This window comes from Solea senegalensis, linkage group LG1 (genome assembly GCF_019176455.1).
Source record: "Solea senegalensis isolate Sse05_10M linkage group LG1, IFAPA_SoseM_1, whole genome shotgun sequence".
NCBI lineage: Eukaryota > Metazoa > Chordata > Actinopteri > Pleuronectiformes > Soleidae > Solea > Solea senegalensis.
The window spans coordinates 2,823,848-2,840,414 of record NC_058021.1 but is presented as its reverse complement, the minus strand read 5'-3'; the positions used below and the strand labels follow the sequence as shown (position 1 = coordinate 2,840,414).

The following is a 16,567-nucleotide window of genomic DNA, read 5'->3' as shown; positions in this document are numbered from 1 at the left end:
CACGAGATTCAAGACAAAAGCCAGGAATGGATGTGATATGGATTTTACCAGAGTTGCTTTGACAGACTCACCTGAGCATTCTGCATTGGGCTGACATCTCTGAGGTCTTCCTCTCTCACAAACACAAATTTCACAGTCCACTTTCATCTGCTGGCCTGGCCAGTATCGCACACCTGCAACCTCACATACACACTCCTCTGGTAACACACATTGTTGTGTATGACTCATCACCTGACCTTCTGGACACCAGCATCCTGAAAGGACCAAATGTGTAAATGAGAAAAGAGGCTGTAACGAAAACAGAAGGGTGAAGATTTCAAAATGGAAGGAGAAAAAAAAAATGTATCATACAGGGTAGTCTGACATAATCCAGATTACCCTGACTGACCTGAGAAGCAGGGTGCTGTGGGCTCACAGGTTGTCCCACTGCTGATGTGGGCACAGGACACTGGACAGGGAGCACAGCTGTGTCTCACCTGCCCACTGGGACAGCTGCCGTTGTCACATCCGTTGTCAGGACAAGGTTCTGGAGTGGAAGAGTGAAGAAAGTGGTTATATCTATTTTGTATTATTATGCATATGATGGATCGATGATCAAATACAGTCCTAGTTATTCCAAGGACGAAGTGGATTTTGGGCGAATCAATTCTTTAAAATGACTATTGCTAAGCACAAGACTGGCATTTCTGTCCATATTTCAAACCAACAATTGTTAGTAGGTTTAAGCATTTTCAATATTGTTAATTTCACTTCAGTGTTCAGCTCTTACTGATCTCCATGGCTAGGTTTGATGGTCCAGGAAGCTGAGAACAGTCTCGACCTCCATTTCGAGGAGGGATGCAGTCTCTCTGTCTGACCTGGACTCCACCGCAGCCACTGGAACAGTTTGACCAGATCACCCAAGGAAGCCACTGACCATCCACTGGAGAGAGACAAGAGAGCTTTATGTATTAACAACAAATACACTCCATATTTTATTCACTTTATCATGTTTATCTTGTGTTTTACCAGGACAGGTGGTGTTGAAGCACTGCTGCCTCTGGACATCCTGTCCCTGACAGCGGTGCAGAAGGTCTCCCGGTGGGCAGGTTCTCCGCCGGCTCGTGGAGCCTGTCCCACAGGATGCACTACAGGGGCTCCATTGACCCCAGGAGCTCCAAGTTCTGCAGCCTTGCTCATCTGTGGCGCCCCCAGGTGGTGCCACTGATGGGTCTACACAGTCTGCCACACCATTACAAACCTGGTAAAAAGATGAGGTCAGTGAGCAGATATAGGAAGGACCTGAGACATATTAAAGGATAAACCTTCTTTTTAACTGCATTATTTGCTATATTAAATATTTATAACCAGGACATGAAGAGAGGAGTGGCCTGAGTTGCCCTGATGACAACTCATTTGGGGCAGCAACTGAAAATGCGATCACGGCTTGGCTTTTGGCAAACAGTTAAATGTTCATTCTATGTTTGTGCACCTACCATGTTGAAAGGGATACAGAATCCATCCGTACAGGTGAATTCAGGGCAAGAGACTGTGGTGTTCCTACCACCAGGGGGCACTGGTGAGACAGTCTTATCTGAACAGGACAAGATGTCAAAAATATCAACACATGAAATGAGATCTTTCACCATCAAATGCTATAAATGTAGGCGACTGTACTTCCTGTGTCATTCGTTCCATTTAAGTTGTTCCTTTCTCTCGCTGTTCTTTTCTTTAATTTGTCCCTCTTGACTTGACATGTTTTCAATTTTTGCTAATTCCTAATTCCCGGTACTTACTCAACTCACCACAGAGCAACTCATCATCACCGCGTGGACAGTCTGGGATGCCATTGCAGACTTGTGACATATTCACACAGGTGCGGTTGTCACATGAGAAGCTTCCTGGACACGGAGGAATCTGGCTAGATCCTAAAAGAGAACAAAGTGTCAACAGGCCTCTCTGTGTGACCAGATTATATAAACTCTAGGATATTTGAATTGAACCCACCACAGTGGTCTATGCTCTCGTCTGAGGCATCGCTGCAATGGGGAATCCTATCACAGAGATGCTGGTGGTCAACACACTGGTCCCCACTGAGACAAGGAGTCTGGCCAGGACCACAGGGGGCGCTGCACTGCTGCTCATCACTGCCATCCATGCAGTCTGTCTCACCATCACACCGCCAGGCCTGAGGCACACACTGACCATTGGTGGCACAGCTGAACTCATAGGACCTACAAACTGAGAAAACAGAAAACTGTAAGAAATGAATTCCCTCAAAATCTTATAATATTGTAAGATATGACTTTTACCAGAAGTGGGCATAACCGGGGTGACATGTGGTTGTGGTGGTGTTGTTAAACTAGAGTAGCAAACGGTTGTATTCTCATCATCTCCACCTGGACAGTCTGATGTCCCATCACACAGCGTAGCTATGGAAACACATGTTCCATCTCTGCAGGCAAACTGCCCAGGAGCACAAGTCACTGCCAAGCAAGAGAGGAGGAAATTCATTATTATTACATACAAACCGTTCAGTGTGGATTCAAGATTCAGGATTGGCTTTAGACATAAATGAATAGCACTTGTATTTTACCTTTACTTGGACAAACAGCTTCATCTATTCCAGAGGGACAGTCTCTGTTGCCGTCACATACTCTGTCTGCGGGGACACACTGCTCACCTGGACACTGAAATTCTCCTGGTACACACACACACCTGAAACAGTAGAAACATGATATCATCACATGGTGAGGTGATCATCACGCACTGAAAAGCCTGATCCATAAGACTCATTTGAATCCGGAGTGTTGGAGTGGAGAAACATCTCAAACATGCAGGGCAGTGGGTCCTCAGGACCACGACGGAAAAACCCTTTCATGTAACTTGATACATATTTAGTGGAGAGTTTTTGATACTGGTATTTTAGACCTCACCAAGTAGACCAAGGTGACACATACGAACACAACAACCTCACAAAGCAGATTCAGTGGAGATGAACACGCACCCCCTCTCATCACTCAAGTCCCCACAGTCGTCATGTCCATCACAGCGGTGGAGGTAGAGAATGCAACGTCCTCCAGCACACAGGAAGTCCCCTTCATCACATACCACACCGCAGTCTGAGTAAACAATAATACACTTGTTCATAATGAAAACACACAACAAACAGAAAGCAACACAGCATAATTGTTGCTATATACTGGCTTATATACTCAGCCATTTCCCCCTGTGACCCGTCAAAATGGCTGCTGTTTACATATTAGAATGTTTTAAAATACTATTCTTAGATTTATGTCAAAACAATGATACATGATAACAGACCATCAGAGAACCCTGCTCACTTCAAGGTTGTCCAGGGGGTAAAATGTGTCAGTGACCAATCACCTTGCTCATCGGACCCATCAGCAAAGCCACAGTCCAGTCGTCCATCACACACTTGACTGGCTGGCAAACACTTTCCACTGGCACACTGAAAGTCTCCCGGTGGACAGAGGGGCACGGGGGTGGCAGGTCCACAGAAGTCCTCATCTGACTGGTCAGTACAGTCTGGGTGGCCATCACAACGCAGAGCCAGGTCCAAACATGGTCCACTGCAGAGTGAGGAGTTCACTCACTTTATTCATTGAGCACATTCAGTACTAAAGGGACACAGTTCCAGTACGACTCCTCTCTACACGGTTTGGTTGGTTTTTGTTATTACTAAAGTAACGAGTACCTCCTTTAATGTGGGCGGAGTCATCATAGCACGGCAGCATGAAACTGCCGTGACTTTGTTTTACACGCAACACAAACACACAAACTAGCGACTGGTAAAGCAGTTGTTTTGGGTGTAACGGAATCATTAGAATCAGTTGATAAAAGACATTTGTTGACAGAATGGTTCAGTACTTCCTGCAGGACCGGAGCACTGTTTTCAGGATTTTTAAGTCTTTTTAACTGATCTACAGTTTGATCTGATCGTCCCTGCACTCAAACACAAATCAACAACAGTACAAAGGTTGTGTAGAAGAAAAATATCTCAGATTCTCCTCCCTCATGTACATTGGCTATGGTTCAGGGCTGAGACCCTGAGACTCTGAGACTCTGAGACCCTGAGCCCTGGGCCCAGTAGGCCTGTTCAGTGATCCATGTTTGAGTGCATTAGCAAACACTATGAGCTTGACATTCAGAGTTAGTCATGGTGTTAGTCTTTTTAGCAGGAAAATAACAAGTGTTACAGATCCCATTAACAATGGCTCTGTTCATGTAAGGCAAGGAAGCAAAATGGAACTCAGCCACCGTGAATGTGATTATGTACACCTGTGATTTTCCCCCTGACCTGTCAAAATGGCTGCTGTGCATGTCCTTTAATTGAAATGATAATGTGAGTTCGGCTTCACCTTGGACTGTTGTCACAGTGGAACTGGTCCGGGGAGCAGGTGGATGGACAGACTTCATCGGAGCCATCGCCGCAGTCATCCTCATTGTCACACACCCAGTGAGAGGGGATGCAACGGCCCCGAGCACAGGTGAACTCTGTCTCCAGACAGGGAGGTGAGGGCGGAGGACAGGCTGCACCATCACACCGCCACACACCATCTTCGCAGGAGCTGCACTCACAACCACCACAAAATAACATTTAAGAAGCTTAAACAATCGGAAATCTTGTTTTAATCATGAAAAAAGCTTCAAACTGATGAATCGATTATCAAAATAGTTGTAATCGATTAATTGTTTCAGCTCTAAACATTATTACTTGAATGTAATGTAGACTATTTCAACAGGCAAGCCGATGGACTCACCAGTTCTGGCAGTGTTGAGTGATGGTGGTTCCAGGTGGAAACATAGATCCCTCCCACTCACATGGACACTCAGTGGGAACAACACAACTGTCACCTGAACAAACACAAGACTCAGCTTCTCATGATGATTTAGGATGAATCTTTACAGTTCTTTCACAACCTAATGGTTTTATAATCACCTTATCTAAGATTCTTGGGATTATTTTTTTTCTTTAAAATATCTATCTTATATCTTTGATATAGAAATGTTTTATATACCACCTCTCCAGTGTAACTCACCCTGCCTGTCAGCCACACCCACCTCACCTGTTGATTCTGCTCACCTTGTTCATTTAGCTGCTCTACATATAAAGACGATCAACATATCAACCACTTTCTATTCAAATGCAAGGATGAGAGGCTAAAGATGTTAATTACCTCAGTTTGTGTGTGTGTGTGTGTGTGTGTGTGTGTATTTGGTCAAAAATGATGACAAAAGCTGTGTCTGTGTTAAACAGGTATTCTCTCAGTGTGTAGTATTGTTGTTCTACATCAGTCTCACCATGTCGTACAGTGCCTGCAGGGCAGAAACAGCCCTCCACACAGGACAGGGCCCCACACTGAGAGTGTGGACTCCTGGACTGAACACTGGGGCAAGAGGAAGAACAAGCAGGACCACAGGGATCATACACCAGCCCGTTGTCACACTGCAGAGCTGAGGATGAAGAAAAAGACACAAAAGTGACACAACAATGACACCAGACTTAAGATATGTATTTATGGTTTTTGGGCTGTGTATGTGTGTGAGCGACGTACGACAGAGCTCCTGCGACCTCCAGCGGATGTAGACTCCACGGCGGTTACACTCTTCAGCATAGGCAGCGATGGCTGTGCAGAGACATTCACAGTCTCCTCCTGAGTCACAGCTAAGACAAGCAAACACAAAACACCAGTCACATACAATACCAAACTTCAGTTCTTTCAGGAGCACACGGGAATCTAGTGAAAACCAGGATGCAACCAAGCTAGGGCAAGTCCAAAACTGACAGCGGGGGTCAGCCATTCATGGATTCCTCTTGGCTTGTCTGCTGCTTTTAGAGAGATGGAGTCTGAATATTGTTTTGAATTGGATGAATGTAAGTACCAAAAAAAAAGTATATATTATATCATATTTATATCTAGCAAAAGCGATGAAGCTGTTTTGGACACAATCGCTAACAAAGTGAAGGCCTGTTTGTTAAAGTGTGGCCTAAATGTTCAGTGAGACATTCACTACAGCAGTTTCTCAATCCTGGTCCAGGACTGAGAAACACTGCACTATAGGATTGTTTGCCTGGTTCTCCTTGTCATGGGTTAATGAAGCACAAAACTCTGACAGTTGCAACCTGTTCCATCTCAGCCCATAATGATCCAATACTCTGATATTGTTTATTGTTAAAAAAAATTTAAAAAAGTTTCAATATTATGATAGAAGTTTGATACTCTGCTCAGGAATCTAACAGAATGAAACTTACCTGCACAAAAAACTTTCACTATACAGTAGCATTCATCTGTCCTTTAGAAATGTAATATTTCATTATTTTGCATATGCAATGATTCTCATACTGAGTTTATACTGTACACATATGTGTGTATTATATGTTGTTTCTTGTGCCAGATTTTTCCCCTTGCGGCAGATTTTTTTTTGGCTGTTTATTGTTTTTTATGGCTGGCCCTAATACTCCTTCGTATAGCTACAAATACAATGTTGTGTTTGTTGTAGTAAAATGGGATTTTACAGTAAACATGTTTGAACAGCTGTGGTAAAAGTCATGTGACTGGCGGAATGAAAGCTGAACCCATGTTCACGTACACATTCATATACAGGTCACTGCGTTCCTGTAATGAAGCACTGTAGTATAGTTGTATATGAAGTTAGACATAGTTATACAGTTAAAAACAAACTTCTGCCTGTCACTCACCCACAAGCGTCAAACACACACCACTCGTAGAACTGCTGAAATGGCACCTCAGCGTGACACTGAGAGAAGAGTCCCTGTGTCACCACTGCACACTTTCTCCTGGCCCACATCACTCTGTGAGGATTCAGCTGAACACAGCAAACACACAGCACATGCAACAGTGTTACATGTCTCATGTCAATAACCTCACAGACCACGTTAACTCCTAATCATCACAGTGTGCACACATTTTAACACTTACACATATACAGTTTAGCTTTACACACATTATGTTTTTTTAAAAAGTGAGAGGTTGAACCTCTGGGAAAATCTAAAGGACAAAATATTGATGTTGAATAGTGTGAAAGACTCTGGTGGGAAACACTGTGTATTTTCAAAGGGTTAATTACAATGGGTCATTTTAAAACGGTGCAACTAAAACTCATTCTTTCCAGTTTTCTCACTTTTAACAGTCTAGCAGTTGTTTGCATATGTAATGAATGTTAATGTAAACAGCCACTTTATTAGGTACATGTGTTCAACTTCTTATTAATAATCTAATATCTATGGTTTATGTAAATGTGCCAGAAAAAGAGAAGACAGAGTTATGAGATATGAGCAGCAGATGTTGTTGATGTCAGAGGAGAAAATAATAGAGACATATGTTCTACAGCAGCAGAGGACCACAGTGGGTCTGTACTGAACTCACAGCACACGGGTCTCGTAGGTCCTGATCTGCCACATCAGGACAGGAGGGGCTGACCTTCCAAGAGTTTCCAAACAGCTCAGGTGTGGACTCCACGATGCCCTGCCTCGTTGTGAAGTCGTTCTCTGTATCTCCATCAAAGTTACCACACAAGCCCCCAACCTGACCCCGCAGGTGAGCAGCCAGACGCACATACACACGCATTCCTACACAAGAATGCGTCACCATTACTGTGACAGATGGAAGCTGTATGATCTGTGTTTACTCAAAGAAGGGGGTTTGTCCTATTACCTCCATCCCAAAGCAGAGTGACCCCAAGTCGAGAGGAGAGGGACACAAACAGGCCAACCTTCTCCAGCGACAGTCCACTGCCGCTGTAGGACTTTGGTAAAGTAACTGGCATCCCATTTACCGTCACCGCTTTACCTTGATAGATAGATAGATAGATAGATAGATAGATAGATAGATGGATAGATAGTAGACTGTTTCACTAGGGAGGCACCAGGTGGAGCAGGGTTTCCTTCATTAAATGTCTAAAGGGTTTTTAACAAAGTTATGTCTATTTATTTGTTATATGTTATGATTTTGTGTCTGTTCTTGTCACGCACTGCAAACCAAAAGGAAGTACATGAGTCTAAACTCCTCACAGTATGTTAGGAAGTTACCTCTGGTTACCTATGGATCTAATATATTTATTGGTGAAACAATAAACCACACAATCAACATCAAACATATACAAAAAAACATCAAGAAGCATCTCAATCCTGGGAAAAGCCAAGTATGCTGTTTAAATTATCCATAGATTTAGCCAGCAGGTGTTATGTAGACAGATTAATATGTAAATAATTATAAAACAAACTGACATATTGTCATGTAAATCATGTAAATACTGGCACACAACTTTATTTTGATTTTTGATCATATTTTTCAAACATAGTCTATATCTAACTCATTTTTGACAAACTAAAGTGTTTGACATGAAATAAAAAGCAGATGATCTCGTGTCCTACCTCTCAGCAGGTGTATGATGGTATTTGCCAGCGTGAGGGTGACCGACTTCGTGCAGGTGACCCCGCTGCTCCCGCACGGCACGTTCTCCGCTGTGACACTGAACAAACCGCTGCTCTCCCTCGCCAGCACGTACTGACAGTCACCCAGGAAAGAGTACGAGCGGCCGTCAAAGGTCACGTAGTGTGGATCCCCAGTCGCCACACACACACCAGCACAGGCGGCCTGGCTGCAGAGCCAGCGGCGCTGCTTACACACACTGTAGCAGACGATAACACGGAGATGATGAGATCATTCAACGATAAAGGTGCTGCGATGAGACAACAGCGAGCGGTCATTACCATGTGTTGCAGTCTTTGGTGATGGTGTCATTAGTGTAGTAAAGTTGACCGTTATGGTGACATGGACACTCGTCTGGAAGAACACAGCCATCGCCCTGCAGTCAAACACAACCTGTCATCAACTGTGAAGGGTGCAACAACATACAATTATCCAGCATTGATTTATGAGTCACATGGTGAGCTAGTGGCTAGCACTGTTGCCTCACAGCAAGAAGGTCACTGGTTTGAACCAAGGGCCTTCCTGTCTGGATCTTCAGTTGTCAGCTGTAGGAAACTGGAGGTGAAACGTCTTCATACCCAACTCAACCAGGACCAGGATGACTGAGAACCTTCACACACGTCTTTCTGTGTGGACTTTGCATGTTCTCCCTGTGTGTGTGTGTGAGTGTGTGTGAGTGTGTGTGTGTGACCTGAGAAACACAAAGAACGTCGAATGGAGCTGAACACTTAATCATCACTATGTGAACTTAATATCTAATGTTGTGCATGAAGAAGGTTTAGAAATGTTCTAAATTCAGAATGTGGTATGTTTTACAGTTGTCTCACATCCTCTCTCATGATCAAGTCACCCACATTCATCAACCCTTAAATGTAAGCTTTCACCCACGAGGAGGACAGTTCCCTGTGGACAGATGCAACCAGACAGAGGCTCTTTGCAGCTCGACTGTCCCACACTGGTGCCCTGCTGTTGTCCAGGAGGGTCCAGGCTGGAGCAGGTGAGGAGGCAGGAGCGTGGAGAGTAGACCAGAGAGCCTGGACAGGGGTTCACCTCCTCACAGCGCTCCTGACTGCAGTTAAACGACCCCCGATCACACACACTATAGACAGATGAGAAGCTGGTATTATTATTATTATTATTATTGTTGTTATTGTTATTATTATTATTATTATTATTGTTATTGTTATTATTATTATTATTATTATTGTTGTTGTTATTGCTGTTTCTGCACAAAAAAAATCTAACTTTAAATCAAGTTCTCCAAAACCTGAAAGTAAAATGAGCTAGGTTTGTGGCCTATGGGTTATAAACATCTGTGCCAAAGGTGTAATGATAATTATTTCACTGGATTTACAATCCTATGATTGTCATTGCAGTGGGATGAATGTATCATATTCAGTATCAGTGTAACACAGATGTAGTTCCAAAGGCAACATTTTATCATAGCAATTTACCAGGAACATGGGACAAAGTCAGTGATTACAACACACAAAGACATGCACGCACACACACACACACACACACACACACACAGAGCGTAGATTATTGCAGTTTTTGTGGTGAAGAAACACAATGAAATCAACCTATCCTGTAACAGGAAGCAGGAACATAGAGTGATTTCATTTGAGTTCTACACCACACGTGACTCCACCTGTGATGCCACACAGCACTGCGCCTCTCCTTGCCTGTGATTGGCTGGTGACACTTTCAACACTTTCATCACCCTGTGTCAATAACCTTCCATGGATAGTTGTTGTAAAATAATGACAAAATGAATGAATGGATGAATGAATGGATGAATGGATGAATGCATGAATGCATGAATGCATGAATGCATGAATGGATGAATGAATGGATGGATGGATGTTTTGAAGTACAACATACCAGGTATTACAGTTGTTCTGAATAACAGCCCTGGGCTGGTACATGTTGCCCTCATGCACACAGGGGCACATAGTGACGGGCACACACTGGCTCTGGTGGTCCTGCACTAGTCCTGGTGGGCACTGACAACCTGGAACACACATCTGAAGGCCCACTCCACTGCCGTCATCACAGCTCCAGCCTTGTTGCAAATCTGAGCAGGAGCTGCCGCACACACGTCCACACTCCTGATACACCTGACTCCCTGAACACCGGACCGCTGGCATTGAAAAAAAGAAGAAGGAAAGAACTGGCAAATAACCTTTTTATTTTTCCATTGCACTGTGTTTGAAAAACTAAAGCCCACACAATTATGTCAACGTAAAAGAGTAAAGCATATGTTTCCATGTGATAAAACATGTTGAATATACATTGTTTCTGTTCACAGAATAATAACATATACGTACTGCAGCTTTAATTGACGACAAAACATACAAATACTGTAACTATGTCACATAAGTCACAGTTGTCTACTGGAGCTGTGTCTTGGTGTCTGCGATAACTCAATGACTGATTAATGAATAAACATAACGGATGCAGTGATGAGAGAACTGATCTTTTCTTGACATCAATAAATTACTTTGGACATTTCTGGATTGAATGGAATTCTTTCAGCAACCAGCGGAGCTGCCACACTCAGTGTATCGTTCCTTCCAGGTTGACCGGGAAACCATGTCCACGTATTACACACAGTCTATGATCTACTTCCTACTTACGGCAGAAGGTGTGGTTGCGCCACTGGACGGCGACACCCTCCTGAACGCAGTGGCGAGCGTAGGCAGTGAGGACGGTGCAGTGACACACCTTCTGTGGAGCACAGCCACAAACCTCTAACACACACAGACGGAAATATGGCTCCCTCTCCACCGTGTCATGACAACCCTGCAAAATGATGCAGGTGTGAATGTTTCAACAAGACGACGATGTTAAAAGGAGTGAAGTAGCAGGTAACATGTCTCCTTCTACACTACCTGAAAGACACTGCTGTGGATGATGGAGCACACTGTCTCTGCATAGTCTCTCCTCTGAGTGTATGTGGTGCAGGGATCAGGTGGAGCTCCTCCAGGTACAGTACAGGGCTCTGATATAAATTTACCAGCAAAGGAGGACACACTGTTCTCCACATCTCCTTCTGGGGTGGTAAAATCATCGTGCTGGTTCCAGGTCAATGTTCCACATAGGCCACGCACCTGGAACACATGTTTAAAGCAAATAAGTTTCATTCTGATGATTTAAAATGGCACAAGAGCATTTATATATGAACTACTCTAATGGGTCTCCACTACATGGTCGCAGCTCGCCTCAGCATGGCTCAACTCCACACGATTTGGTTGGTTTTCCATAAAAACATAGTACCTCCTAAAGCAGTTGTTTTCAGTGTTAGAATCAGTTCATTAAAATGATTTGTTCAGTACTGGAGCACATACTCCGTCTGACACTGGACTGAAATACACTGACAGGTTTTTAGCAGAGCTGTCTCTGACTCCTCTGTAAAATATTGAGATTTTAGACATTTCCCTGGTCATTGTTGGCGATGAACGCATGTTTTCAGGATTTTGAAGTCTTTTTAAATTTGATCTACAGTTCGACATTGTTGGCTCTGGCTCTTGTGTTGGACATCGCGCTCATGACACTTCCAGTGACGATACTCCAGTGCCGACCAATCAGTGGCCGGCAGTCTGACGATGTCACGCACAGTGTCAACTCGGCTTGCTTGGAACCTCGCCAGAGCAGGCACTAAAAAACTATCACAGATGGAAACACAAAATAACCATGCTGTGCCGAGGCGAGTAGCGCCGTGAAGTTCACCTTGTTTGCAAAACCTGGCTGCAAGGTGATGAGGGCCAAAGGTCCATCTAGATACCAGAGAAGCTGAGCTCCGAACGTCTGGATGAGGAGAAAGGAGGACGAGGCCTTACGTACAACCAGGTCTCCTGTCACCACAGGTAAGTTCTCTCTCTGGCCATTTAACATCACTGTCCCTGGAAGTGGAAACATTCACAAGGCACTTTTCAGGTCGTGATGAATGAAAACATGACACTAGCCTGTCTCCAGACTTTAAACTGACTCACCAGAGTCTGTGATAGTGACAGTTGTGCGAAGTGCTGTTACTGATATCTCCCTGAGACAACCCAGGCCTCCTCCTCCTCCTCCTCCTGCTGTACACTCTCCACAGCGCACCCTGACCACAAGCTTCCTGTCAACAAAGTCCTAGAGAGAGAGAGACAGACAGACAGACAGACAGACAGACAGAGAGCGAGAGAGAGAAAGAGCTTAACCACAAAGCAGCGCAAATTGAACAGTTTCATTTCTCTGAGTGTATTTTTCAGTCTTACCTCCACAGCAGTGAAGGAACAGTCTCCACCCTGTAGTGAATACCTCTTTTTATCAAAGGTGGTCACCTGTAGCGCCCCCATCAGGCTGCACTGGCCAGCACACTTTTCCCCAGTACACTGCCACTGGCCTGCTTGGCAAACACTGGGGGGGAATTGAAAATGATTCAAATGATTTAAAAGCAGAAGAATAGTGAGCATCTGAGAGGAAGCAAGCAAACACAGAATTCAGCCTCACCAAGTGTTGCACCTCTGCTCTATCCTGTCCCCTGCCTGGTATGTGTGTCTGCGGTGGAAACAAGGACAACTGTCTCTCTTCAGACAGAGGCCTTGGTGAAGATAGAGGCCTGGTGGACACTCGCAGCCTCCCACACACTCGTCCCTGCACTGTCCAACAGCTGCAGCTGGCCCCGGGGGTTGAGGGGATGCACAGGTAGGAGGACAGGAGGACACACAGTCTGAAAACACCTGATCTCTGGGACAGACACGACCTGAAGAAACAAACAAACCATACCCTTTTCTTTATTAATGTTTGACAGTCTCTTGGACCCCATTTAGACCTGGTACTGGCATCCACCCTCAGATCTGATCACAAAAACCACATTCAAAGGTCACACAGGTCACATGTGGCTATGAACACTGTCTGTCCTGGATTAGAGACCACCACTCGTGCGGATCATCAAGTCATTCAGTTTTTAAATGGTTAAAATCCCTTTTCATGTTACAGCAGAGCAAGTAAAGCTTTGTTTCACTGATCAATTCCAGGAGTGACCAGCGCCGTCATGTGTCCAAATGATCACATATTTCATTACCACAGAGCGTGGCTGTCCTCCACATTATGATGATGTGTTGCTGGGCACACTCTCTGACGTAGCTGGCCAGAGTGTCACACACTGCAGCCTCCCTCTCTTTGTGAGGGAGGCTGCAGTACAGGTAGAGGCAGGAGTCCATGTATGCTGCTGGGTCCAACTGCAAGATACGAACACACAAAACTCACTTTTCAAACATGGAAAACACTGTCAAACGTCAGCAATATACAGTATGTAACTATATCATTGTGTAATATTGATGGAAAAACCAGAGAGAGGTAGACTTCAGATATTATCACTATTATAATTCAGAAGCTTGTTTATTCCTGCAAAAATATGTTTCTAAAAATATAGAAGATGTTTAATGTATCTGGACCTAACAATTTAAAAACCTGCTTCTTCCCATGTTCCATCTTGTTGTCAATAGAGTCCCCTGACAATGGTGAAACTTAGTGAAGCTCATCAAACTAGTGACAAACTAGACAGCGGAGTGTCTCACCCTGGAGTGACAGTGTTTGAAGGGCTTTTCCAGCAGCTGATGACACACAGATTCTGCCTGCCTACGTAAAGCAGGGTCTCCTGAGACATCACAGCTGTGACCAAGCTCAGCTGCATCGCTGCAGTCCTGAGAAACACATGGAGACACAAATACTGATTTTAATCAAAAATACTTTGTCTTTGTTGTTTTAATGCACTAAAAGCAACTCATTACAACCCCACACAACCTTACAGGAAGAAAAAAAATAAAGGTAATTTTATTACTTCATTCTGCTGGTCAGGTACTTTCCATGAGTTACCAAAGCTGGCAGCAAACAGGGACACAGTTCCACCCATTGTAGTAAAATCATCTATGATAGAGGAAAGAAAGAAAAACATGACTGTAACACGTGTGTGGAGAGGCTGCCTGTGGATGAGCAGTGAAACTACGGTGGCTGTCAGGGGCCAACGACTCAAAACACATGCAGAAGGAGAAACCAGCCGCATATTCAGAAATGCTGCAGATTCAAAACCACAAACAAAAACAAATGCAACGTGAGAAACGTGCTGCAAAAGAAAAAATGATCTGCAGAAAGTTAAAACACATGCATCAAAAGAAACACACTGCACAAACAAAACCATGCTAAAAAACACACAAATCCCAAAACAACTGCAGGAGAGAAAACACCAGCAAGAGAGAAAACACCAACAAGAGAGAAAACACCAGCATATTCAATAACGGATGTGCTCCTGGTCTGTTGGGGGCACTGTGGTGCAGCTCTATGACCAGACATTATGATATAGCAACTATCCTGCTCTCCACTGTTCTAATACCTTTGGAGGGCAGTGTACATGTGTGTGTAACCTCTATACACACGTATAGATACTGGATGTATGGCTATGGAAACAAATAAGCTTTGAATTCAACACAAGTTGAATAGAAACCAGGCCGACATAGAGGTTAAAGTTTCACAGAATGGTTTTCAGATCTGTCACAAACAGATAATCATCACCAGTTTATGTCCAGAACAAAATGTTTTACTAAATGAAGATAAACACCGACCAATTACTGCAAACCATTACTTTCATGTATAAACTAGTGTGTACTGTTCTTCTCTCACCATCAGGGTTGTTGTTGTAGACTCCACAGAGCCCCCTTGTGGCTGCCAGGTGCTCACCGGTCACTGTCAAATGAACTGTATTGGACAGGTCAAACTTGATTCTCACACCAAGGCCACTCTCCACAAAAACAAAGTCCCCCAGCCAGTGGACACTCACTCCTGTTCAGAGAAGAACACACTTATCACTCCTGTTCAGAGAAGAACACACTTATATGGTTGTTCTGTTTCTGCTATGCTACATAATGTTGCTGATCAATGGCATGACAATAAGCTTTCCATCCATCCATCCATCCACTGACACATGGTAGAGAGAATAGCATCATATTATCTACACTTTAACAACCGAACATTATTGGACTGGATCTAGAATAATAGTTTTATTTAGTGTGTGAGAAGGTTCTCCAACCAGAGGGTTTGCTTATTCCCTAAATAAGTCATTGCTCAACCCATTCTACAGTTAACCTACATGTAATTTGAGAATATTATACCGTATTAATACGCCATTACTGTCCTATTATTCTACTTGAAAACATGATGTTTTACTTCCCCTCTTCCATTGAACTTTAGTACTTTATGATATTACATGAAACAATATCAGACTATAAATCAGATTAAAACTGTGCTTAAATGAAAGCAGCTGAAAACGGTTTACCGTTTTGGAAAAGAGGTTGTCCATGAGCAACAGGAAGTTTGTTCAGTGTTAAGTTCCTGAGATGAATTGACACCAGATCGAGACCCAGCATCATTTTCAAAGCCTGAAAAACACAAAACATACACGTTTTTATTGTCCAGTAGCAAAGTTAAAGTCCAAGGTCAAATTCCTTTCAATGACCGCAAACTCAGCATCTAAATGTATAAAAATATTGCTTTATCTGCCATGTTTCTCACTTTACTGCAGTCGCCTCTCTCCTCACAGACTGTACTGATGTAAACTGCCCATGTGCCATCAGCAGAAGAGGCCAGCAGGTAAGTGCAGCTGCCCTGGAAGTGGAAGTGCTTCTTGTCAAAAGTGCGGTAATGAGCGCCACCCCAGGACATGCAGGTGGCTGAGCCCTGTGGCACCCGAGAGCTGCCCAGCAAACCGCTGCGCACCAGTGGGGAGGACTGGGAGTCTGGAGACACGGGAGAGATGTTGAGATGCAGAAGCATCCTTGTAGTAATGTATGGTTCCGTGTGTGTGTGTGTTTTCTGACCGGGAAGGAGAGTGTAGGTGCAAGACAAGCAGGTGTGATCAGAGGCGTTTCTCCAAGTCAGTCCCCACATGCTGCTGCAGCACTGATCCATAGACATCAGGGAGGAGTTATGAACTCCAGGAAACTCAGCGCAACTCCAAGTAGAGTAACAGCGACCACGCACACCCACACCTGTGACACAAAGATACAGTTTTAATGTGCAGTAAGTACGTAAAGTACATTGCGACATTGTCAGAGGTGATCAGCTCCGCCTCT

General features: G+C 44.0%; 1 protein-coding gene across 1 annotated transcript in view; it reads right to left on the bottom strand.

Annotated features, from left to right (window-relative positions):
- Positions 1 to 16,567, bottom strand: part of sspo (SCO-spondin) — a 66,289-nt gene that overhangs the window by 47,435 nt on the left and 2,287 nt on the right. The window contains exons 4-38 of the mRNA XM_044045410.1: positions 16,313 to 16,483; positions 16,008 to 16,231; positions 15,772 to 15,874; positions 15,120 to 15,278; positions 14,284 to 14,369; positions 14,021 to 14,146; positions 13,525 to 13,681; positions 12,951 to 13,203; positions 12,716 to 12,857; positions 12,452 to 12,590; positions 12,189 to 12,361; positions 11,351 to 11,569; positions 11,096 to 11,261; positions 10,341 to 10,599; positions 9,345 to 9,555; positions 8,738 to 8,832; positions 8,399 to 8,655; positions 7,680 to 7,814; positions 7,392 to 7,594; positions 6,704 to 6,831; positions 5,559 to 5,668; positions 5,305 to 5,457; positions 4,764 to 4,857; positions 4,362 to 4,571; positions 3,367 to 3,572; positions 2,987 to 3,101; positions 2,576 to 2,697; positions 2,292 to 2,465; positions 1,987 to 2,220; positions 1,785 to 1,907; positions 1,476 to 1,573; positions 1,009 to 1,240; positions 770 to 922; positions 389 to 526; positions 72 to 254 (exon numbers count right to left, since the gene is read on the bottom strand). Of these exons, the coding sequence (XP_043901345.1) occupies positions 72 to 254; positions 389 to 526; positions 770 to 922; positions 1,009 to 1,240; positions 1,476 to 1,573; positions 1,785 to 1,907; positions 1,987 to 2,220; positions 2,292 to 2,465; positions 2,576 to 2,697; positions 2,987 to 3,101; positions 3,367 to 3,572; positions 4,362 to 4,571; positions 4,764 to 4,857; positions 5,305 to 5,457; positions 5,559 to 5,668; positions 6,704 to 6,831; positions 7,392 to 7,594; positions 7,680 to 7,814; positions 8,399 to 8,655; positions 8,738 to 8,832; positions 9,345 to 9,555; positions 10,341 to 10,599; positions 11,096 to 11,261; positions 11,351 to 11,569; positions 12,189 to 12,361; positions 12,452 to 12,590; positions 12,716 to 12,857; positions 12,951 to 13,203; positions 13,525 to 13,681; positions 14,021 to 14,146; positions 14,284 to 14,369; positions 15,120 to 15,278; positions 15,772 to 15,874; positions 16,008 to 16,231; positions 16,313 to 16,483 (5,751 nt within the window). The remainder of the gene's footprint in view (positions 1 to 71; positions 255 to 388; positions 527 to 769; positions 923 to 1,008; positions 1,241 to 1,475; positions 1,574 to 1,784; positions 1,908 to 1,986; positions 2,221 to 2,291; positions 2,466 to 2,575; positions 2,698 to 2,986; positions 3,102 to 3,366; positions 3,573 to 4,361; positions 4,572 to 4,763; positions 4,858 to 5,304; positions 5,458 to 5,558; positions 5,669 to 6,703; positions 6,832 to 7,391; positions 7,595 to 7,679; positions 7,815 to 8,398; positions 8,656 to 8,737; positions 8,833 to 9,344; positions 9,556 to 10,340; positions 10,600 to 11,095; positions 11,262 to 11,350; positions 11,570 to 12,188; positions 12,362 to 12,451; positions 12,591 to 12,715; positions 12,858 to 12,950; positions 13,204 to 13,524; positions 13,682 to 14,020; positions 14,147 to 14,283; positions 14,370 to 15,119; positions 15,279 to 15,771; positions 15,875 to 16,007; positions 16,232 to 16,312; positions 16,484 to 16,567) is intronic.